The sequence below is a fragment of the Plutella xylostella genome, chromosome 26 (genome assembly GCF_932276165.1).
Source record: "Plutella xylostella chromosome 26, ilPluXylo3.1, whole genome shotgun sequence".
In the NCBI taxonomy this organism is placed as follows: domain Eukaryota; kingdom Metazoa; phylum Arthropoda; class Insecta; order Lepidoptera; family Plutellidae; genus Plutella; species Plutella xylostella.
The window spans coordinates 659455-683911 of NC_064006.1; the positions used below are offsets into that span (position 1 = coordinate 659455).

The window sequence follows — 24457 nt, forward strand, 5'->3', positions numbered from 1 at the left end:
CAGCTCATCAATCAGAACAACTTTTGTCTACTAGTTTTGGAAATTAGCAAATTCGGATCTCCATACAAAAATTACCAGTGACTTTTATTATACCTACTTCAATAATATTTAATTGTTTAATAATAATTATAAAAATGTTGTTTGCAGATGTAAACAGTGGGTTAAGATGACCGGTAAGGAGGATCTGGTTTATGTGCCTATTGAAAAGCTACATCAACTTAAACGAATTTGTGGCAATCATTTTCTACCACAACATTTTAAGAACACAATTGAAAAAAAAAACTATTCCATGTGTGGGACTTACTGCAGACACTTTATTTTATAATAAATAAATATAATTATATTTTTCCACTTTTATTTTATTTCAACATTATATCATAGTTCTTACGTCAACGGAAAATCTCGAGTTTATTTTATGGATTATATTTTTGTGTTCAAATAGGAACATAACATAACGTTGAACCGAGACTTAACGTTGATGTCATTGTGTAACACTGAAATCCTATTGTGTAAAACTGAAATTAAAGTAATACATACACTCGCACTTTTTTTTTTACTAGTTATCGATAAAAAATATCCATAAGAAGCACATCACTATTTCAGCGGGGCTATATTGGCAGTTTTGTACGTCATAATTTTTGTTTTGTTGGTACCCTCTGTTAGTACGCGTGAATAAAAAAAAATAATACAAGTATTTTTTTCTTTTTTTTCCTTGTACTCCCATCTCTTAAAACGTAGTGTTCTTTTCTCTATGATGACAAATTAACAAAAATATGACGCATGACAGCTAAAAAATTGTACCGAGTTATAATCTGTGATTCCGGGATTCACGGTGATTTGGCGCTGTTCTTGTCCTCCTCCTCCCCTATTATTCCCAAAATATCAATGTGAGGATAGAGCGGACTATGTAAGAACTTTTTGGCGATATAGGTCGACGCTGAAAGTTCAAAACCTGAAAGTCAGCCTACAAATAAATAAGTTATCTGCGTTTAATATTGACTTTCTTGAGGTACTTCCCCTTTGAGGATAGATACTTATGTTTCTTGTTCTTACTCTAAGTTGAGCACCTAACTATTCTATCCGATATTTCCCTCACCACTGCCAATGCCACTAGCTACTGGCCACTGTACTGGTAAGGTACGTTGATTTTGAAACGTAGGGCCACAGATTATATCTAAGCGTCGGAAACGGACGCGCGCAAGCGCGGGCCGACGCCATCTTTTTGTTTGGATTCGGTCGTTGTGTGGCGTGTGTCGTGAATTTTTATTTTTGTGGATAATTACTAAAATATTGCGTGTTGTTTTTTGTTAGCGTAGACAATCAATTCATTGTGTATTCATCTTAGTGAATAATATGTCTAACGGATTACTAGATCACGAAAAATATTGACAAATCGGTATGTATGGGAAATGGATTCGTTTGGTTTGTTTGCGATGCTTTTGCTTGAGCCAAGCCATCGCTAGACTTGTTTTGTTGATATTTTTTATTGAGCAGACGTTAATGTTTATCTTTTACAGTGATATGCTTTAGATATTGATAGGTACAGTGAATTTGCATGCTTAATTTATTCCGTAGCTCGCCTAAATAGTGAAAATGTTATTGAATGCGACTTGGCGGGAAACTGATGCTAAATTTGTAAACAATATTATTGGCTTGTGTTGGATTTAGGATGACTTTATTTTAGTAATAATTTCACTGGACATTTGCTATTACAAGCAACATCATTCAACAGAGTTTAATCTGTCAAAATTGGATAAAATGACAATCATGCAAAACTAATTTATAAGAAAACATTAATTTACCCATCGAAGAAGAAACTTCGATGTTTATGCCTATTTATAATTTAAAACAGTCTACAGCATTCCATCATATTTCCAATAAACCATCAACATGCTGTTTCCACTAGAGATTTCTAGTTTACCTGAAACTGTTAACTTTAAAAAAGGTACCATACAAGGCACCATACATACATTCTCCCAAAGCAGTAGGCAGAGGCTATACATCTCCACTGCCACAATCCTGACATTATACTTTTGCTTCCCCAAAGTGCTTTACTTCATACAATAACAGTCTTGTGTAGTCAAACCCAGTTAATGAAAAAAACAGCTTTAAACAGTACTTACCTACATAAAAAAGTGGCTTAGGTCTAATATTAGAACCAACATTATGTGTATGCAGCCTGATTAAATCAGTATGCAAAAACAAATTAGAATATTATTAATATAATATGAATATGTTGATATTCTCACATAGCTTGCCATTCTCTTCTGAACTTGTCCAAATTATATCCATGTATTTCCACCCCACAGCCATGTCTGGTGGTCGCCTGGTGGTGCTAGACCGGGCGGGGCGGGATGTGAAGCGGTACTCGCTGCCGGACGGGCTGGTGACCCTCGGCAGCGACCCCGCCTGCGACATCCGCCTGCTGCTGCCTACTGTTAGTGAACATCATGCCACTGTTGTGGTCAGGTCTAATCAGGTAAGAAGGTTTTTTAGTGTAAACTATCAGTAATCAAGGACCTTATAAATATCAATGATATAAAGAGGAAATATTTGTATACTTACTGTATATTCCATTATCAAAGGGCCCTTTGCAAATTGGGGAGTATTTTAATATTGAATAATAAAATAGCTCTTTCATTTACTCAGAATCAACTACTAATCGTCATCTACTAAATGTGTGTATGTAACAAATAACCTCATTGAAAATATAAGTAAAATATGTAGACACAACACAGTTTTACATCTATCTGTTGACTTTACACCCATCTTTACATTAGACAAAGTAGTTCCAACTTCCTTCATCTTCGCTACATAGCTCACCCAACAACCGTCTCTCCACAGACAATAGTCCGCAACGTGTCCCACGGAGAGACCCTCGTGAACGGGCGGCCGGTCAGCGTGGCCGCCCTGCAGCACGGGGACACCATCACGCTGGGCGGGCGCAGCCTGCGCTGGGAGTACGACCAGCCCGCCGCCACCAGGGTGGCACAGCAGCCTGGTGAGTTGTACTGTTAGTGTGTAAGAAAGGAGCCTCATATTTCTTTTATGTGTCAGATGCATCCTAGGTAACATGACCGCCTAGTGATTTCTCCATGGTGCTGATTGATGGTGATTTCTCCAAACCTTAGACTAGTTTTGAACAGCCAACATAATAAGAAGTTGCCATGGCTGTGCAAAGCTTTGGTTTCATCAAGTAATGGTATGTCCGTTGTTTGACGCACACAGAAAATACCTGCTTATGGTCTCAGGACCGATCGCAAGTGGCCATTAAATAAGAAAAAAAAAGTAATGGTGCATTCATAGTTATAACAGAACCGTAAATACCGAGTGATTGAATGTTCGCTATGGAACAATATAAAGCAATAATATTCTTAAAAAAGCGGCCAAGTGCGAGTCGGGCTCGCGCACAAAGGGTTCCGTAGCAGCAAATCAAAATTACAGTTAAATCAACCTATCTCAAAAACTATAAGAGATACTTTGATCAAACCAAAAATCGTTGAAAGAGTTAATTAGCATGCATCACCTCTATTTTTTTTAGAATTTTATACCCCGTAGTTATAAAAATAGAGGGGGGGGGACATACTTTTTACGACTTTGAGAGCTGATATCTCAAAAACCGTTCACTTTAAGAAAAATGTTTTTTAGAAAACTTTATATCATTTTAAAAGACCTTTCCATTGATACCCCACACGGGTATGTACATCGAAAAAAAAAATTTCATCCCTCAGTTACATGTATGGGGGGCCCCACCCCCAATTCTTTTTTTTACTATTTAGTGTCATATTTTTGTAGCGGTTCATACAACACATATTCCCATCAAATTTCATCACTGTAGTACTTATAGTTTCCGAGTAAATCGGCTGTGACAGACGGACAGACGGACATGACGAAACTATAAGGGTTCCGTTTTTGCCATTTTGGCTACGGAACCCTAAAAACTGGTTTGTTAGCATTTTTTGGAGCCTAGTGAGTTATACAGACCTACTAATACACCACCATTCTCTGATGACTCCACCATCCACACTAGGGCATGCAATACCGCAATACCGGTATTGGTAATACCGGGATCCCGGTATTACCAATACCGGTAATCCACGCTTTTTTCAATACCGGTATTGAAAGTTAATACCGGTATTGAAGTAATACCGGAATCGGTCATTTTTTAGCCTATAAAACAAACGATTAAGATATAGTTAGCCTTGTGCTCCTATATACTATGATAGTGCACTTGATTTCAACCGTTACATGCGGTTTTTGGCCTTTAAAAACCTACTAGTTGTCCATGCATTCTAAAATTTTAATTCTAATACTCAATTGTCGTAAAAAATATGACTTGATACAGGATTTGATTGCTTTTTCTTGTTGTATTTTGCCCGATACGACCTTTAAACAAAATATATGTCATTTATAACAAGGAAGTCTAATACCGGTATTAATACCGGGATCCCGGTATTGAGTTCTAATACCGGAACTCAATACCGGTATTGAAAATATTACCGGTATTGCATGCCCTAATCCACACTCAACCTGCACACTACAACTAACAGCACCACCCTCCCCACAGAGCTGCCACTGCGCCGCGCCGGGCGGCCTAGGGGCCGGGGCCGCAAGCGAGCCAGCGACGGGCCGCAGCGGCGCCTCGACCCCGCCGTGCATCTCATGCTGGAGCTGAATCATCGTGCTTCTATGCCAGGTCAGTTAGTTATATCCAAGACCGGTAAATTTACACTCACGAAAAATGAAAAAGTTTCATGTGCCGTATGTCAGAGTGTATTATAAAAGCGAAAGTTCTCATTGCTCAGGTCTTTCGCGCAAATAAGATTTAGGTAAACATTTACAGTTAAATTATATTGTTTACCAAACACATAGGCTACTTTTTATCCCCCGAGATGCGAAGCTCGCAGGAACATAATTTTTTGTATAAATGGCAGACCATATTGTTAGTTGGAGGAATGTCGTCATTGCCAGCCACTGGTTGGCATCTTTATGCACACTACCACTAGTACAGCTTCTCCTAAGTTTACCAGCACCACAAACAACGCTGTGTCCTCTGGTTAAATTATAAAATCAGTACCAGCTACATAGCAAACGTTATCTACACATCTCTGAGGAGGCTGTTTAATAGTTCATTGTCATTCTGTTATAGGAGCTGCGAAACAAGTGGCCATCGTGCAGCCACAGCGACGAGACACTCATGACCTAGGTGAGTTCATTTAATGAATTTTATCGAATTTACCAATAAAAAGTATTCACATGTCCATAATACCTATAACATCTTCAATACGCCTTAGTTTACAACATCCTCACTATCAATTTACTTTAATTTCTCTATGAATTTAATATTCTATCTCATTTAACTTCAGATACGAACCCGCGTCTGCTAGTAAAGCCGCACCGGCCGTACGCACAAACAAACAAGAGACAAAGAAACTCCAAGCCGGAAACACCAAAACAAGACAACGAGAAAACAGAAGAAAAGTCCAAACGCAAGACAGCATCTCCCAGAATCAGCCCAAAGGCAGACCTACAGAACACCACTAAAGCCACCCTATGGATTGAGTCTAGAAAATCTAGCCCCAGAAAAAGTGTAACAGTGACGCCAAAAGTGACTAAACCGGCAGTTTTGTCGCCTAGAAGGGCGGTAATGTCGGCCAAAAGAGCGACTCCGCTTAGAACGGTGGTGCTGAGGAAGGCGATGACTCCGAATATCAAATATGTTGCGCAGGCGCAGCGCAAGACTCCCGTCGCTAAAGTGGCGAAGATACAGGCTCCTTCTACTATTGGTGAGTGTAGATTTGTTTATTGCTAAACAAAAAACTCGTGTATTTTACTGAAAACCCCCAGTTATTATTTATTTTTGTAATACCCTTGATTAAAATAAAGTAATTGAACACTTATCAAGATATACTTCGGCTACTCCATGCGATGCTGTTTTATTTACAGGTATTCTCATCTTCTAAAAAATCTTGAGAATTAAAGAGAGCAGTACTCTCATATTTTATGTGTGTGTTTAATTGAATGTTGGGGCTTATCCAGCAACGCCCAATTTTGGACTTACAATGAAAACATAATCCCCAGACCACACCAAGCAAGCGGCGCTCATGCTGATGGCGGGCCACTCGTCCAAGACTCGCATCATCAGCCCCCCGCAGCGCGTCCCCGCCCCCGCCCCCGCCGAGACCAAGGGCAAGACCCCGCCCAGTGGACGGAAGCCGGGCAGGCCTTCTAAGGTAAGTGTGAGAGAAAGAAAAGATAAGAAATATTTAGTACTAGCTGTCCCCGCGCGCTTCGCTTCGCCTTAAAAAGTTTTCCCGTGGGAATTCCGGGATAAAAAGTAGCCTATGTTCTTTCCCAGGGTCTAGACCGTATGTATACCAAATTTCATTCAAATCCGTTCAGTAGTTTTGGCGTGAAAGAGTAACAGACAGACAGACAGACAGACACAGTTACTTTCGCATTTATAATATTAGTTAGGATAAGTAGTGTATTATACACTTGCACCACAGCTACCTCTAATCCTATTTTAGATTTTTTTGTAACTCTCCATCGAAAAGTTGTCTGAAAGAGATTGCTATAAGCAATAAGGCCGCTTTGTTGTACTGTTCTTATTTTTAGGTATAACATTATTGTATTATTCTGTTTTGTTGCATATAAAGAGGATTGTAATTTTATTTAATATTGCACAAATACATTGCATACAAAACAATGCAATTGTTTTGTGTGTGAATAACGATAGACCTTATAAGTAGATAATATACCTACCGATTTCAATGCGACTGCTTTGATAGCCCATTATGGACTATAAAATAGCACGAAGTTGCTCAGTCGTTCTTACCAAAACATCCCAAAAAAATTTAATACAAAACAACAAACTGTCTGCATCTTCCACCAGATATCGATGACTCCGAAGATCACTCCGGGCAAGCGGGACCGGTCACTCGCCAGCAGCTCCGGCCGCCGCAGCAGAAGCGCCGGCAACCAATCTGTAAGTGTTGTTTATTCAAAAATAGGTCATCCACAAACACATAGGCTCGTTCCCTCACAGTGTGCCCCTGCCCGATTTAAAGTTTTATGTACTAGATTTCCGAGTTGGTGATGTAGTGTCATGTTGGTTTAGTATTTTAGTCAGAGCTTTTCTTACTATCCAACTTTTAACCCAGCTTTTAGTGTGCTCTTAGTATATCGGTATATAAGGGTAGATACATTATGTAACAAATTAAAAGAAGAACATAGCACAAAACAATAAATTAATTACCATGGCCCCATTACATAATTTCCTATTTGTTCTAGGCTACAATACTAGAAATATCAGACTCAGACCGTCAGTCGAGATCGACCCGCAGTGTGAGCACCCCGGGGAAGAGCCCCGCAGCCTCCCCCGCACTGCCCAGCCCGAGGAAGTCCGCCCTCAAAGACCCCGCTAGAGCCAGCAGGAAAACAGACTCCAAGATACACTTCGATCTGAGCAACTTGGAAAGCTATTCAGACTCCAATGATGTCTTGATAGTATCCAACACAACTAAAGGAAAGTCTTTCGAATCGGACTCGAGTGTTTCGGATAGTGAACTGACGTTGCATTATTCTGATACTTCGCAGCCTAATTCACCGTCTCCCAGACGGTCGCTGCATTCTAGAAGCAGCAAGATTCTAGGAAGTATTGTCGGAACGCCAACACAGGCTGAGTCGACCTACGAAAAGAGCACATTGACCCCCGAATCGCCTAATGCGAGGAAATCTTTGCGCGGCAGCTTGATGGTACAAAAAGTGCTGGAAAGCGGCAAGAAAAACAACTCGAGATACTCACAGAGGACCACCAAATCTATGTCGGACGGAAGTACGATTGTAGAGAACAGAACTAAGACATTAAGCCCGCGGTCGCCGCGACGCAATATGGAGTCGTATTCGATTGTCGATTTGGTTTCGATCGAATCGAACGACTCTCAATCTTCCGAGTATGGCTCTGTGACGTCACACAGTCTGACATTCGGGACTCCACAGACTAGCGCCAGGAAAACTAGATCGACCATCGATGCCAGTTTACTTGGCTCCAGTACTCCCTATGTAGGAAAAACTAAGAACATCGTCAACAGATCTGGCAGGTCCAGTCGGAAGAGCTCGCCAATCAAAATTAGTTCGGAAACGATCAATGACAGCGTTTCCACGAGAAGATCTAAGTCGCTGACGACCCCTGACAGGAAAAGCAGTGTGGTATCAAAGAGATCGTCCTCTTTATCGACCCCTGAAAACGCTAAAAGACCTATATCGATTAATAGCACAAGAATATCCAGGTCGTCCCGCCGCACTGTGAATGAAACTGACCTTTTGCTACTATCAGCTGATGATGATTCCCCGAAGACATCTAAGAGCGTTTCTCGGATGTCCAGAAAGTCGCTCAATATTTCACTTACGGATTCACCTAAGGGCAGCGCGCGATCGTCTGCTGTTTCCAGCCCAAGATCCCCTAGAGTGTCTACTCCTATATCGCCTAGGGGTGCCAAGTCGCCTAGAGTGTCCACTCCCGTATCGCCTAGAGCTGGAAAGTCGCCTAGAGTATCCACACCCATATCGCCTAGGGCTGCCAAGTCGCCTAGAGTTTCTACTCCTATATCGCCACGGAATAAATCACCAAGAGTATCGACACCTATTTCGCCTAGAAGCGCTAAATCGTCTAGAAAATCCACTCCTATGTCGTTAAACCTTGCCTCTCCACAATCTAATAAGTCCCGTCGTGGTTCGCGAAAATCTGCTTCTGCTACGATAACATTGCCTGAAAGTCCACTAGAGTCCGGCTTACATACTCCTGAAAACGCTCACAGTCCTGAAACTGCTAGCACCCCCGTACTTAGCATCAAGAGCCTGTTGGATTCCAGCCAATCATCGTTTGTCTCTCAAGCTTCGAACAGACGCGGCCGACCATCCCAGAACCTGAAAAGAAAGACGATTGGTGCTCTCAGATCTGAGCCAAGAAGAGGTAGATCGGGCATTAAATCTAAGTCGCTAAACTTGGGAGCTGGCAGGAAATCCCTCATTCGGATTAGTAAGGATTCCTCTAACATGTCTGACAAAACTGACGAAGGGGCTCTACAACCTTCCAATGATGACACTATCACACCCAAGAGCACTGTGAAATTAGTCCAAGAGGCAGTCAAAGAAAAGCATTCGACAGCCAAGAAGCCACAGTCGAAACGATCCATCATTGACAATCTAAATGACTCTGATATTGTGAAGCAGTTATTCAGCAGTCCAGTCAAACGAAAGCTATCTCAGAGTATGACAGAGTTCTCTAGAAAGCATTCTTTGGAGGTGAAATCTGGTAAGAAGAGAACTAGGAACACTATTGCATTGGGAAGGACACCAGATGTATCATTCTCTGACCATACGGTCGCAGTGGCGCCTGAAGAATTTGTTAGCCCACTGAATACACCGGAAAATAGTCCTAATCTGACAGGCATTAAGAGATTATTCAGGAAGAACACGCCTCAAAACGATTTGACTAACATTAAGGGAGTGAAGGCTCTATTAAAAACTCCCAGAACCAGAAAATCCATCAAGAATGATTTAACCAACGTGGCTGGCGTCAAAGATATGTTTGCACAAAAGTCCCCAAGGAACAGCCTGTCTAATGTGAGAGGAGTGAAATCTTTGTTCCAACATCAGAAGAAGGGACGCAAATCTGCAAATGACTTGACAGATGTTAGAGGGGTGAAACAGATGTATAAGGGCAAAAGCCCTAAGAATGACTTGCGAAACGTTTCAGGGGTTAAGAAGACTTTGACCCGACGATCGCCTAAAAATAATCTAGATGACGTGAGAGGCGTGAAAAAGCTATTTAGAAGAGAAAAGTCTGGCGATGGACTCACTAATTTAAGTGGCGTTGAAGCCCTTTTTGACAATTCCTTCGAATCTGAAAGAAACGCATCAAACTCTGAAGTTCTGTTCGACAAACTTCTCGGTAAACCGGCACTGAAATCAACTTACGCTAAGAGCTTTTCATCGAAATCAGCCGAAAAAGCTCAGAAGAGGCGCGCGGCCAAGTCATTAAACGTGTCATTTGACTTGATAACCAATAACGTTGAAGAATGGCTAGAGAACGAGTTGCAGAAGAGAGTTAGCAAACACGACTCTATTCCGGCACCCAAAGGTCGAAAATCCAATGTTTCCGCGTCCTCCACGGGATCGAAGAGCCGAAAATCACTGAGTAAATCCAACAACGCTTCCAAAAATGCTACAAGGGAGTTACAAAATCTATTGACTGACACCGTTGAAGGCAATGTACCTATCCGCACGTCCAGAGTACGAACAAGCACCCTGATAAAAAGCATCCCTGATATTCCAAACAGAAGATCAGCTTCAGAAACCTACGGTGCTCATACCTTGCCTATCAAAAAGAGGTCATTTGTTGAAGCGTCTTTAGAGAAGAGCGCTAATGATAGTAAAGCGATACTGCCGATCAAGAAACGTGCCTTGGTACACTCGACTCCGGTGAAGGGACAGTGGAATATGACCGCTGACGCCTCGGCTTTAGGTCGAGTTTCGCCCATCGTTGCTGACAAGACTAGGGATGCAGATCTGACAGTGAGGTAAGTGACAATGTTGATACAATACTGTAGAATGTTAGAACGATATTTAAATTTCATTTTTGTTTTGTAAACGATTGTATTATCTTTTTTAGGACTACACGACAAGCACCGGCTTCTCCCAAAACTAAACCAGCTACACCCAAGCAGAAGAAATCTATGTCAAAACAAGAATCACACAAAGATACTCCAAAACCACAATCACCACCAAAGAAAAACACTAGGACTTCAAAAGCCAAAGTTAGTCCTAAAACTAAAAAGTCAAGTCCAGTTAAAGAGGCTAGAACAACAAGAGGGAGGAAGACTGTAGATAATGCAAAAGTAACTAACACGAAAAAACGCAGGTCGTCTCTAGTTATAATTAAGAAGTCGCCTATTTTGAGTCCGGCTGTAAACCCGGCTAGTCCTAAACCAACTCGCAAGGGCAGAAGAAATGCTATTCAAGAAGTAACCAAGATTGTGTTGCCAAGTCCCAAAAAAGTCGCATCACCGAAAGCTCAAACCAAAAAAGTCACCAAGAAAGCTGCAGTCAAAGCCAGCCCTAAAAAGGTTACACCTCAGCCCAGCCCAAAGAAGACTAGAGGACGAGGCAAAGCAGTAGAAGAAAAACCGGCCACACCAAAATCTAGAGGCAGACCTAAAGGATCGAATGTGGTAATAACCAAACCATCACCTCAAATGAAGCCTAAAGCTTCTAAGACCAGAGGGAAAGCAGCAGAGGAATCTATTGAGGTGCCCAAGCCAAAGAGAGGGCGAAAGACGACTGAGAAACAAAATTCAGAAGAAGTAGTTGAACCAAAAAGAGGAAGAGGCACCAAAAAGACTGAATCACTAATAGAAGCCCCAGTTGAAAAGACTAGAAGGGGAAGAAAAGTGAGTGAAAAGGCGGAACCTGCTAAAGTAGCTGAACCTCCGAAAAGAGGCCGAAACGCAAAAGTTTCAGACGAATCAGTGTCCCCTCAAGAGAAGAAAACCACTAGAGGAAGAAAAACACAAGCTGAAAAACCTGAAGTAGAAGCCAAGCCAAAAAGAGGGCGCAGTGCAGTAGCCATAAATGATTCTGATGCCAACATAACTAAAGGACGCAAGCGGAAAGCGACCGCCACTGAAAACGTAGTCCCAGCCAAAACTGCCAAGAAATCTGTGGAAGTTATCGAAACTAAAAAAGCTACTCGTGGTCGTAAAACAGTGACTGAAACTACCGAAGTTAAGACTCAAAGTGGTAAACTAAAAACGTCAGTGGTAAAGGATAGTAAAATTGAAATAAACAGAAGTAAAGCAGAAGGGAAGAGTGTGGTTACAAGTAAATCTTCTAGAGCTGAAAAGAAAGTGGTAGAGGTTATAGAGAAGAAGACTAGAGGTGCACAGAAAACTCAGGAAGAAAGCAAACCTGCTAGGGGAAAGAAGGTAAACATTGTAATTACCTGAATTGAATAGCATTTGATATAAATGTAAATATTTTCTGACGATTATTTATTTTTTCAGGCTGTTGTAGAGACATCACCTAAGGGTCGCAAGCGAAAAAGTGATCCTCCAAAATCCCCAGCAAAAGGTATGACTTCTTTTGCCTTGTCTTAAATAATACTCACAATATTGCATGTTGAATTTACAGTCAGATACATAAAGTTGTACTCAGTCTAAAATTAACTTTATACGGTTTCTTAATTGATACCGAGATAAATGATACATATATCTCTGAATGTGTCTGTCTGTGTGTGTATACTTTGACAAGGTACATAAAAATGTTCTGCCTGTACTATACTATCATGATCCTTTTAATATTGGTCGTTTTACTTATAACCTTTACCATTTCAGCATCCAAAAAGGAACCAGTGAGGAAAACCCGTAAGACTGTTGAGGACAAGACTGCGAGCCCGGCGCGGCCCGCGCGGCGGCTGAAAACACAACCCAAAGGTATGTTTTATTATATTAACCTTCGGTATGCCGAACAGCCGCGCACACATGTAACTGCCGTCTGCCGGCGCTTTTTGACAGTAGAGAGCGCCCGCGCGGGAATCACATTTATATGAATATTTGGGTATTATTGTTTGGTACTCAATAATGTATCAATTGTAATTTAATGTCAGATAACTAATGAACGTGTTACAATGAATTTTATTGGTTATAATAGTTTTATTTGATTTCTATAGGTCATTGATTACAGATTTTTACTCGAAACTGCACCCATCACAGAAAAATACCTCTATTTCAATATAATTTCAGTTTGAAACCAGATTTTTTTATACTAATTACTTGAAGAGATTATATAGCTATCAACTGATATCAATAAAGTATAAACTCTAGAGGAAATAGATTCATAATTGATATTTTGAAAACTGACTATAATTTGCTTTATTTCAAAAGACTTCATTTTCTGTACATGTGCATGTGTGCGTGACAAGAGCTTGCTCCAGTGCGCCGTGTGACAGATCTGTCCCAAATCAAGGGTGTTCACTTTTGATGAAATAAAACAAGAATCATAATATTTTTATAATGTTTCGTATTTTAGCATACTAAATTATAAAAACATAAACGTAAGTTACTTACTGAATCATATTTACTTATTTGTTAACCTACTTTCAACAAATATGATACTGTAAATATATACATATATAAATACATATATTTATTTATATAAATAGGACAGGTGATCACCCTCTCAGACTCATCTACACATCGATATCATTCTAAAGAGCCTAAACTTCACGTTCACTAGAGCGATGATTCTAAAAAATAAAACACGCTGTATAACAACCCAACGCACTTCGTGTACATACACGAGCGGCGGCCATTTTGTTTGCGTATGTGTGTGTGTGAATTTTGGATGCACCTCGATAAATATTGTTTTTCTCTAATATTTTGGCTATTTATTGAATAAACCGATATAAATATGTATTATCAATAAAATTATCTTTATAAATGAAATAAATTATTTATTGATGTTTTTACATAACAGTCTAGAAAACAGTTTACAAAGTTACGCACCCTTCAGGCAATAATTCGGTACAATTTTAGATTGATAAAAACTCGATTTTTTGTATTTTTTTATACTATTGATTTATCAATATACCTTCAAAATTGAATAAATAACAAGAAAACATAGTATTTACTTACGTTTTGACGTTTTTTCCATACGAAATCACTATTTTACTACCAACAGTCACGAGTACAAGGACTGTTCAAGATACCAAAATTTGAATTTCGCGCTACTAGTAAACAAGTGAAGTTTTTGACTCAATGAATGTTGTCGATGGTTGTTTCATTCATATTGAATAAATTACAGGTGATATCATACTCTATTTCATGGTTATTAATAACTAAAATCACAAAAATCGCGATAAGGTGCTCTTGGGACAGATCTGTCACTAGGCAGACAAGGGGGGTTGGGACAGATCTGGCACACGGCATTCTAGAGGTTAAGGTCACAACACACATAAACGTAACGTAGTCGGATCGACACCGTAACTCTTTTCACCCGAGCTTATCCCAAGGCGAGGCGATTACGTTACGATTCCCATCAGTGTGCGTTGCAGTAGAGAGTTTCATACAAATAATACTGAATGGATCGAGATGATGCGGTTAGATCCCTTTCCGAGTCACCTCAGACAGAGAAAGGAGGATGTTATCCAAGGGTTTCTTTATCGTATAATCGCAATTAAGAATCTTTGAAAAGGGCTTGATAGGTGATCTTTGGTGACAGCCACTCAGGACTGGCTGGCCCTCCAAAGAGTGCTATAAAATTGTTTCCTGGGCCACCTCTTCCAGCCACTAACGGCTTAAGGTCGTAATTGCTACCCACACTATGTTGTCTATTTGGGGCCTCTACTCGAGAACTCCTGTACCCCAAAACTTATCAGTAGGCCTACAATGTTATTATTTTTGTTTCAGCTGTCACACCTAAAGCAACAAGGAGCAAAAGGAGATAACTAGAAATAAACAAATAATGTTAAATGAAGTACAAATTACCTTTAAGGTGAGTGGTATACGAATGTAACATTACAAGGCTTTTGTTGTGTAAAAGTATAAATTATAATTTATAAATTGCATCATTCCCAATAATATTTGGATCGTGAACTATCCTTTTCTTCATTTCAGGTCAAGAAGTTTACTTCAATATATTATTTAGATATTTTAATTATAGTTTAGGACATTTCTTTGTATAGACACGCACAAGGCACAGTTCACCAAAACAAAATTACTATAATACGTGTTTAATGCTGCTCTCTAAAGGATGTTTATAATAATAATGAAAGTACAAAATGCCCCATTTTATGCGCTTTCTATTTGTGATAGTAAGAAGTACTGGTACTACTTATTATTGTTAGTAAATAATTTTATAGCATAACATTTTTACATCTATTGTGTTACAACTTTTAGTGCGTCTTCATATTTTATGACAATTTAATTTATTTCTATGTGTTTGTTCGACGAAACCCTCGTACAAATTGCTATTCTCTGGTACTATCTGGATCACCAGAATTTCCTTAAAATTTACCTTTTTTCCTCCACTAAATCCATAACCTCAAAATAGTTTCATTATTTTTAGCATGATGTTACCGCTATTCAATATAAATTCTGTACCAAGCTACTTACTTCGTATATACGAATCAAGACAGGGTTTTTACTCAGGATATAGATTTAACAGGATAGGATTTCAATTGCAAATTACTACATATAAACAGATACCTTCATAAATGCTTCTCTAACCCTATGCTTCATATGAGAAATCTCATATTTGCCTCATAATAGCCGTAAAGGTTCAATTATATTTGCAAGGGAACGTCCACCATGTGTGTGCACAAATGAAGCGGATAATAATGTATAATATTGATGGATGGACGATATAAATTGTTATAACTTCAATACTTACCTCTTAGTTATAATTTTTAATCATGTACGCTACAATATTCAGTTTGGTACTTTCTATTTTGTTAGTTTTATTTGTGTGCTAAGTTATGTACTATTCCTGAATTTAATAAATAGACATTTTAATATGACTAGCTGGATATTATGTAATTTAGATTCGTAGAACGTTTTATTTGTAGTTTTTAATGTGTTTGACATGACGCTAGATATAAAGAATGCTGCAAAACAGACATGATACAAGACAAGACTTTCAGACATGTTAAGGAAAATATCCTGTGTTAAAAAATATTTTTGTAGCATTCTTTCTATTATTATTTTGATTTAATTTTAATATATCGCACAAACTAACGTGCTATTCTTAATTAATAATTATGAAAGGATGTAAAAGTACAATATTTGCTATAAACCGTGTTTAACACTTTTGAAATGTATTGAATACAATCAAAGTACACTTTAGTATTAGAGTTTGGAAAAAAATACATATTTTTAGCAATTATATTTTTGAATGGCAATACATTTTATTGGATAATAGTATAGAAATATACCTTAGTGAAAAGGTTATGAAAATGTATCGTGAAAAAAATCTAAGAGTGTGCTGTTTTAAATATAATATTGTTGATATGCATTTTAAATAAATACTATTTGATGATATTTTACTGTTTATTTTTTTACATTATCAATAGGTTATAAATTCAATTATAAATATAAATTATTGATTATACATAGGTATATAACTTACATTACAATATACATAGATATATCCTCTACATTTAGATAATTACATAACAGTCCCGACTATAATCATGAATTTATATTTCCTTTGATTTCATAACTGGAATGGTACTGACATCTGCGGCCGCTTCACGACTTCACGAGTCTGTCGTCAACGTCGATAACCAATCACAGCGTTGTATTTATCGCCAATCGCGATACAGTGATGTTTACCTACGTCGATAACGAACCCGTGCAGCGCAGCTGACACCATTATTATCACAAAAATGTCTCGTCACGCATTGAAGAGCGGGGGGGGCGCCGTCTGTACACGACAATACAAAATGACGTCTACGTTGCGGCGTTATTGTTGCGTCAACAGTTAGTGTGATAAGGTCCTTATTCAGTGTTAAGCTTCAACGGCGTCGGCGTCCTAAACACCTGAGGCAGTAGCCTCGCCAGAGACTGGAACACAGGCGGCGCGAGCTGCGGGGGCGCGGCCACCTGAAAGAAAGAAAAATCCTTTATTTGCCAAAAAAACATGCAATAAAATAAAAAAAATGGATTGAATGAAGAAAATGGCAAATCAGAACAATCTCAGTATCCGCTGTAAGTTGTGGCCAACGTTAGAGCGCTGGTTTTCAGATTGTCCCATCTTAGATCGGATAATCGGATTGTGTTGGGGTCCACCAACCGGCACTAGGCCAGCGTGGTGGACTAGGCCTAAAACCCTTCCTTCATTGGAAGGAGACCCGTGCCCCAGCAGTGGGCACGTAATGGGTCGTGATGACGATGACATCGCATAAGATAATAATGTAAAAAATATTAAAAACCTACTTCAAAAAACCACTAAAATGTAAGAAATAATTTAAGGTTTACACCAATTTTATGTGACAGTACAAATATACCTAAGCAGGAATTGTTCTTTTTGATGTTGGTGCGGTGACAAAGTAATCTGAAGAAATATGGCACCAACTTTAAAAAAGAACAGAATTTTCAAAATCGGTCCATAAACGGCAGCGTAATCGGTGAACATTAGGGCATGCAATACCGGTATTGCGTAATACCGGGATACTCGACAAAATCCACGCTTTTTTCAATACCGGTATTGAAGTAATACCGGAATCGGACATTTTTATTCTATAAATCATGCGATTAAGATATAGGTAGCCTTTTGCTCCTATATACTATGAAAGTGCACTTGTTTTCAACCGTTACATGCGGTTTTTGTTTCTAATACTCAATTCTCGTAAAAAATATTACATAATACAGAATTTGATGGCTTTTTGTTGTTGTATTTTGCCCTATATGACCAAACAAAATATATGCCATTTATAACAAGGAAGTGTAATACCGGTATTAATACCGGGATCCCGGTATTGAGTTCTAATACCGGAACTCAATACCGGTATTGAAAATATTACCGGTATTGCATGCCCTAGTGAACATACATATAAAAAAGATCCTGACGAATTGAGAACCTCCTATGTTTGAAGTCGGTTAAGAAGTACCTGTAGCCCGCGCAGCGCGGCGCCGCCCCACGAGCCCGTCTCCAGCATGAAGCCCTTCACGCACTTGAGCACCAGCTCGGCGCGCCGCACGCACCACGCCGCCGTCATCTCCTGGAAATAGGTTTACATCATAAGGTTTATTTATTTTATAAGTCCGCTCTGTTCAAACGGCTATGTTACAATCCGCTAACTATTTAGTTGAGCGTTTAGTGACCATTGGGGTTCAATCAACGTTCGGCCTAGTCATAAAACTGAATAGCGTCATTCAATGAACAAGCTAGTGATTCAATCAAAAAAGAGATTCAACCAGACATTCACACGTAACATTACAAGACTTTGTTGTGTAAGCGCCCATCACCATCAAACATTCTGTGTGAATGACCCTTCCAAAATATTTCTTCCACAGTACTAACTTATAGTCTTGCCTTTTCCTCCAATATATTATTGTACTCACGTCAGTCAGCTCATGAGTCAGCAACAACGGCAGCGTGATGTTGGTCACGTCGTGGCAGCAGCACGTCTTGAGGATGTTGCGCAGCCCGAGGATCACCGGGTGCCGCGAGTTTATGTCGCCTGCAGGAGAGGAAGAGGCTTTAGTGTTTTATAGATGAACTAGGTGTTCTAAAGAGATCTGACAATGACTCCGTCGCTTTCCTGAAGTAGGTGTGCTTCTAGGCGTCCGATTAGATTCCTAATTTAAATAGTGAGCGAGTCACAAGAGTTTGAGTTTGAGCACACATCCGCAATTTACAGCTTACTCGTTAACGGAATCAACAAACATAGGCTCTGCGTTTCGAAAATCTTTTGAATTTGAATTTTTGAATCTGATCCTTCAAACAGCACACTTACCCGACCTTATAGAGTCCTCAACTGTACAAGGTGAATCACTACGTGAGCGCTATCCTCTAACTAAGGTGATAAACCCTAGAGCGATAGCTGACGCTGATAACCTAACTTTATTAACTTATATCTGTCGCAGGCATCTGGTTTAATCTCCTGTTTGATTGAACCGCTAGCCCGTTCATTGGATGACGCTATTCAGTTGTATGACTAGGCCGAACGTTGATTGTACAATATTGTACAATATCAAGGTACGTTTATTGTTATTTTTTAGTTAATTTGTGAGATGAGAGCTTTGTAACATAGTATTTTTGTTGACTCTTGTCTGGTCATGTTCATCCTAACCAGACATTACAAAGTTGCTATACTATATCCCATTTAACGACTTCGCTGAATAACGTTCAGTCAAGACGTTGGACGTTACAGTCAACCACTTGACGAGTTGTTCTTTAGTCATTCAACTGAGTAGCGTCATCCAATGAACGGGCTAGCGGTTCAATCAAACAGGAGATTAAACCAGATGCCTGCGACATATCTACGATCTCAAACAGCGCACTTGTGGCGTCCTGTCAAGCCACAAAGTTCTGACATCGACCAACAGATAGCAGGGGAAGCGCAATCAAAACTTTATATTATGGAAACCTACAACGCGCGGTAACCCGAGCTAACCATTGGGTAGCTGGTATAACCGAGTATTTTACGGGGCCTATCCCACCCCAGCAAGTCCATTTAACTCACCAGACCGCACCGAATCATCGACCACCAAATGGAACACCACATGAACCTCAGCCAGGTTGCTGTGTCGCGTCACGTAGATGTCGCCGGCGCGGAGGCGGCGGCGGCGGCGCGCGGGCGACGCGTCGGCGGGGCGCTTGTCTAGCTGTGGGGGGGGGGGGAAGGGGGGGATTAGAAAAGGAGAGTTTCAATCTTACCACCAAATTCATAGACCGAATTTTAAGTTTAGAGAAGGCTTACAAATGACTTGGAAACACACAATTGACAATGGGCGTTTTGGGACCTATGTCCAATAAAGATGAGTCATACATCGTTGGATAGCTCTTTTTAAGTCAGCAAAAAAATATTATGACGACAAATCCGTATAAGTTGTCCATTATGAAATATATTCGTCGGAAGGAAGTATATTTCTATGGGATTGCACTCTCTCTCCTGATGACAGTTAGGGCGTAATACACGTAAACACGTATTATTAAAATAGAAGAAATTAGTTTCAACTGGTTTTATTTACTGAGATGATAATAAACAAATATAATATTATAAGAAAGATGATCATTTTGTAATAAAAGATAAAAATGAATGTGAAAAAATAACAAAAACATTAAAATTACAGAAATAAAATATAAAAACTTTCAAGGTACGATTATTCTAATTGGACAGAATCAGTAAATCAGGACTGGCGCTTCCGTTATTCATATTCTGCAAAAAAATACCTTTTCAACGATGTATCACTCGTTTCTATTGGTGATGGTCCCAGCTTCCATACATTGGTGCCCATCATCATTTAACTGTTTACGTCGAAATTCGTACATCACAACAACTTAATGTAAACCTCTCTTAAAATTAAAGAAAGTTATGAATTTGGGTTAGTCTGGAAGTTTTCAGTCATCCTATCGACATATTATCGTATTCAATCTAGTATAAGTAATTTTGTGCGGAAAGTATAAGCTTAGAGCCAGAGGCGACGGCACGGATTTTAATTTGTTGTAGATGCAAAGGTCAACGTCCGATTTTCTCTGTGCTCACCGACCGGCTTTTAGTATCAGTACCTCAGCGCTAAGTCTCTCAGCCACAGCTTGCAACTGCGCCGCGGGTGCCGGGAAGTGGTACTCCGTGGCCGCCCTCGCCCGTTCCTGAAGGAGACCCGACTCGCCCAGCGGACTCGAGTCCAGGTCAGACTCGGGGCAGAGGAGGACCACGCAGCTTAGGGATGAGGAGTAGAGGCCTAGCGCCGTTTGCAGGCGGGTCGAGAGGTCGGATGAGCTGTGGGGTGGAAGGACAATGTTATACATACATGTACAGTCAGCTGCATAAGTAACTGTACACTTTTGTACCATGTCAAAATCACAAACTGCCATATTCAAACATTGAGGGTTTGTCATTTAGGTAGTTTGACAAGGTACAAAAGTGTATAGCTACTTATGCAGCTGACCGTACTCACGAAAATATTATACATACATATTTCTAATTCCATACCTCCAAAGACCGCACTTTGTACCCTAATTAAGTTATAACGTTTGTTAATTTTTTATATATATTTTTTTGGTGTACAAATTAAAGTCAAATTCAAATGTTTTTAAGCATCGTATAAATTAAAAAAAATCTCTTTAATTTTTTTACAAACTACTCTCCATTTGGATAAGGGGCTCTTTCTATTGAGAGTATTCGATCAATCTATCAAGCCTGTCTCCCAGAAGGGTAGGCTGAAATTGTGGATTTCCACGTGTTACGATTCGAATTCGAACTTCTTTCGCTTCCTCATACCAACTAAAAACGTTTATATTGTGTTCAAATTTTAAATGAAATGTTTAAAAAAAAAATCCAATTTTTCCAGTTTTTTCATTGCTTGTGAGTTTACTAATCTATTTTGTATCTACACTGTAAGGGTTAAGTTAATAACTTACATTCTCTCCCCATACTCACTCGCTCTCCCCCTCAGCACGACACAGGTCCATGACATCCATGGCGACTATCCTCAGATTGTGCGTCTGCTTCAGCTGGGAGCCGAGGTGGATGGTGAAGGACTCCTCGAGGCGTGGGACGCCCTCCGCGGCGCGGGACGCGGGCGGCGCGGGCAGGGGGGGCAGGCCTAGCGGGGAGTTGCTGTGGAGAGGTAGATTTAATTATTTATTTAATCCTTTATTGCACAAATATAAATATTAAGTGTACAAACGTTGGACTTAATGCTATATTCATTTTCTACCAGTCAACCCTTTAATTAAGATATTTCATTGGTTTTGGACCTTAAGTTAATAGGATAAATAAGCGGGTAGGCCAAATATGGCAATCATATTTCGCCTACCTGGTAAAAATCAGGTTAATCTATTTAAATATTCCAAAAATATATTTAGTGTATTTGCCGTATATGGAAATTACTTTAAAGATAGATAGATAGAGTACTCTTTATTTGTACACCAAGAAATGATTAACAATTTTACATAGACACTTAACTAGGGTACAAAAGGCGGTCTTATCGCTTATAGCGATAAGACCGCCTTTAAAGATTTTAAAGTTGATTCTTTTTAAGAGTCTTTTATGTAAAAGACTCTAGTTAATACAAGAAAAAGGCAACATGTACTAGAACTGGTAGTGTTCTGGAATTAAAATTTTATTTACTTTAGAACTCAAAGGTTCCATTGAACTAAATCATTACACATTAAAATAACTGTACTGCACCTAGGTGTATTCAGCGCCTCGCTGCCCTGGTACTCCTCGACCATGGTCATGATCCAGGTCCTATACTCCTCTCTCTGCGCGTGCCACAGCGCATCGAGCTGCGAGCCCCACCGGCCTTCCACCATGCTCTGTTCCTCGAAGTGGGACGCGGCTAGTGCGTTGATGTCGTCTTCCGTTGTGAACGTGTTTAGGAGCTTCACTTTCTCTTCCATCTCTTCGGTTTGTCTGTGGGGTGTTAATGGTATTTTTTTGTGTGCACAACATATAAGATTAGCAGTATAGAACTGTAAGTCATATCAAAAACTGGCTTAGAGATTTGGGATTTTGATGTGTGCTAGTTCCTACCAAACTAACAAAGTGAACTCTCTTCTCTCTACTCTTTGCAATACTACCGAATGGCGTAGTGGTTAGTGACCCTGACTACTGAGCCGAAGGTCCCGGGTTCGATTCCCGGCTGGGGCAGATATTTGTTTAAAGGCAAATATTTGTACTCGGGTCTTGGGTGTTGATATTTATATTTAGTATCTATCTATCTATGTATTTGTGTAGATATATCAGCTGTCCGACACCCATAATACAGGTTCTGCCTAGCTTGGGGTCGGATGGCCGTGTGTGAGATGTCCCCACATATTTATTTATATTTATTTATAATACTAGTTTTCATATTTTATAACTATATTACATTTCTTTAAAACAATTATTTGCACTTTAATTCATTTACTTTATCCTACCCTACATCAAGAAAAAACTTCATTGTTTTGTGATTTACCTCATCAGCAACAAAACAACAGACTACCCACCTCTGAGTGATCTTAGCGATATCCTCTTCTCGGTTCTTCAGCATATCGGCGACGGTCCTGGCGTAGGTCCTCTCCACCTGCAGGATGGTCTCCAGCGCTGGGGAGTGGACCAGCTTATGGTACGCAGCCCCAAACACCTCCTCATCAGACGTTCCCTTCTGCTCCGCATACTCAACTACGTTATCCTTGAAAAGCTTCTCCCAGTTCTTGACAATACTGTCCACATTTATTTCGCTGTTTTTCAGCTGGTTCAGCAGTTTTTCATCACGCTCATTGTGAAAGTTTTTGGTCTCGTCTGACACAAATTTTGCTAGCTTCTCATTTAGTTCTGAAATTATTTGTTGAGGTAATTAGGTACTAATTATTTGTTTACCATTTACATGGAATAGTAGATAAGGTAAGCTGATTGCAAGGAATCACTTATATTTGACTTACAACTACATGATTTTATACTTTTATTAGATAAAAGAACGCCCATTTATCAATAGCTTAAGTATACGTTAAAATGTATTCTTTATAACAAAAATAGCCCTACACTAAGGTACAGTGTAACGTAGATACAACCACTAAATAAACTGAAAGAATAGAGGGTAGAAATGCCGGAAAAGTCCAATTACCTTCTTCCAAATAGACGGGAATGTTGAACATGTTGATGACTCGCTGCACGAGCTCGCGCGTGCTGCCCCCGTGCGGGATCTGCACCGGAACCTGCAGCTTGAACAGCACATCCTCGTTGGTGCACGTCGGGAAAGAGAATTCGAAGGTTTTGGTAACATTTTGCGGATTTTCCTCCGTGATCATTTCCGAATTCGCCGCAACAACAAACAGCTAAAAAAATAATGTCAAACAACTGTCAAATCTTTTATTGACAGTTGACACTGACTAGTCAATCCTAAGATCACAGAAAACGCTGTGCATTTTCCTCAGAATAATAAGGCCACCCGCGCACCGCGCAGTAGGCAGCCTGGCTGCGCAGCCAGTAAAACATAATTGTCATATGTTGTTGTATAGGAGCCCGCGCACTAGGCAGCCACGAATCTCCATATATATTTACTGGCTGCCTAGTGCGCGGGGGGCCTAACGGTCTCTCGCTTGTCCTAGCGCTTGCCACGATCAATGGGCTGGGCCAGTTATAATATTCTAGTCTATGGGGCTAGTGGGATCACGATGGATGAGACTGTGGGTATAGGTAAATAGGAGGTAAAAGGGTGGGAGCCAAGCCTGTTCCTATCCTGTCACTGGGCGCCCTATCGCCCTAATAAAGGTCTCATATATAACGTAGTGTTTTTTTTCCTCAGTGAAAGGTCTATATTTCTGAATATTTTATTTACCTACCTACCCTGGGTGCATTTTGTACTCTTTAATCATTTGATAGGTATATGGGCTCGCGAACTTTGCCTACCAACGACCTTCCCTATCATAAGTAGTTGAACACAATAATTATCTCGCTTGCGAGTCACTTCGGTGTAGTCCTGAGCATTGTGCTGTATAGTGTACCTACTAGTGATGTAACGAATATGTGTTTTTGGACATTCGCGAATGCGAATGCGAATATCTGATATCGATATTCGCGAATGCGAATATTCAGTTTGTGTTCAAATTTGGTGGCATTTGTATGGTTTGGTGTTAGTCTCGTATTGAACGAAGTACGTTCCGTTCTAGGCGCATTCCGAATCAGACTAGCCAATGTCGTGATGTACTAAACGCAGATTTTTTGTTAAGTATCTTAATAAACTTA

The 24457-nt window shown here is 39.9% G+C and overlaps 2 protein-coding genes across 2 annotated transcripts; one reads left to right on the top strand and one right to left on the bottom strand.

Moving 5' to 3' along the window:
• Positions 1 to 1163: 1163 nt before the first annotated feature.
• On the top strand, positions 1164 to 16097 carry LOC105383833 (microtubule-associated protein futsch). Its single transcript, XM_048630533.1, has 14 exons — positions 1164 to 1396; positions 2310 to 2479; positions 2845 to 3001; positions 4568 to 4696; positions 5150 to 5206; positions 5367 to 5786; positions 6082 to 6233; positions 6896 to 6988; positions 7294 to 10583; positions 10676 to 11987; positions 12066 to 12132; positions 12396 to 12494; positions 14469 to 14553; positions 14676 to 16097. The coding sequence occupies exons 2-13, from the start codon at positions 2312 to 2314 to the stop codon at positions 14504 to 14506; spliced, it is 5982 nt and encodes a 1993-aa protein (XP_048486490.1). The 5' UTR covers positions 1164 to 1396; positions 2310 to 2311; the 3' UTR covers positions 14507 to 14553; positions 14676 to 16097.
• LOC105383864 (protein C12orf4 homolog) lies at positions 16093 to 23566 on the bottom strand. Its single transcript, XM_038111587.2, has 9 exons — positions 23337 to 23566; positions 22720 to 23047; positions 21920 to 22144; positions 21167 to 21346; positions 20293 to 20506; positions 19247 to 19388; positions 18123 to 18241; positions 17669 to 17779; positions 16093 to 16661 (listed from the first exon to the last, which is right to left on the bottom strand). Exons 1-9 carry the CDS (start codon positions 23518 to 23520, stop codon positions 16557 to 16559), a joined length of 1608 nt encoding a protein of 535 aa, XP_037967515.2. The 5' UTR covers positions 23521 to 23566; the 3' UTR covers positions 16093 to 16556.
• Between the last annotated feature and the right edge of the window lie 891 nt (positions 23567 to 24457).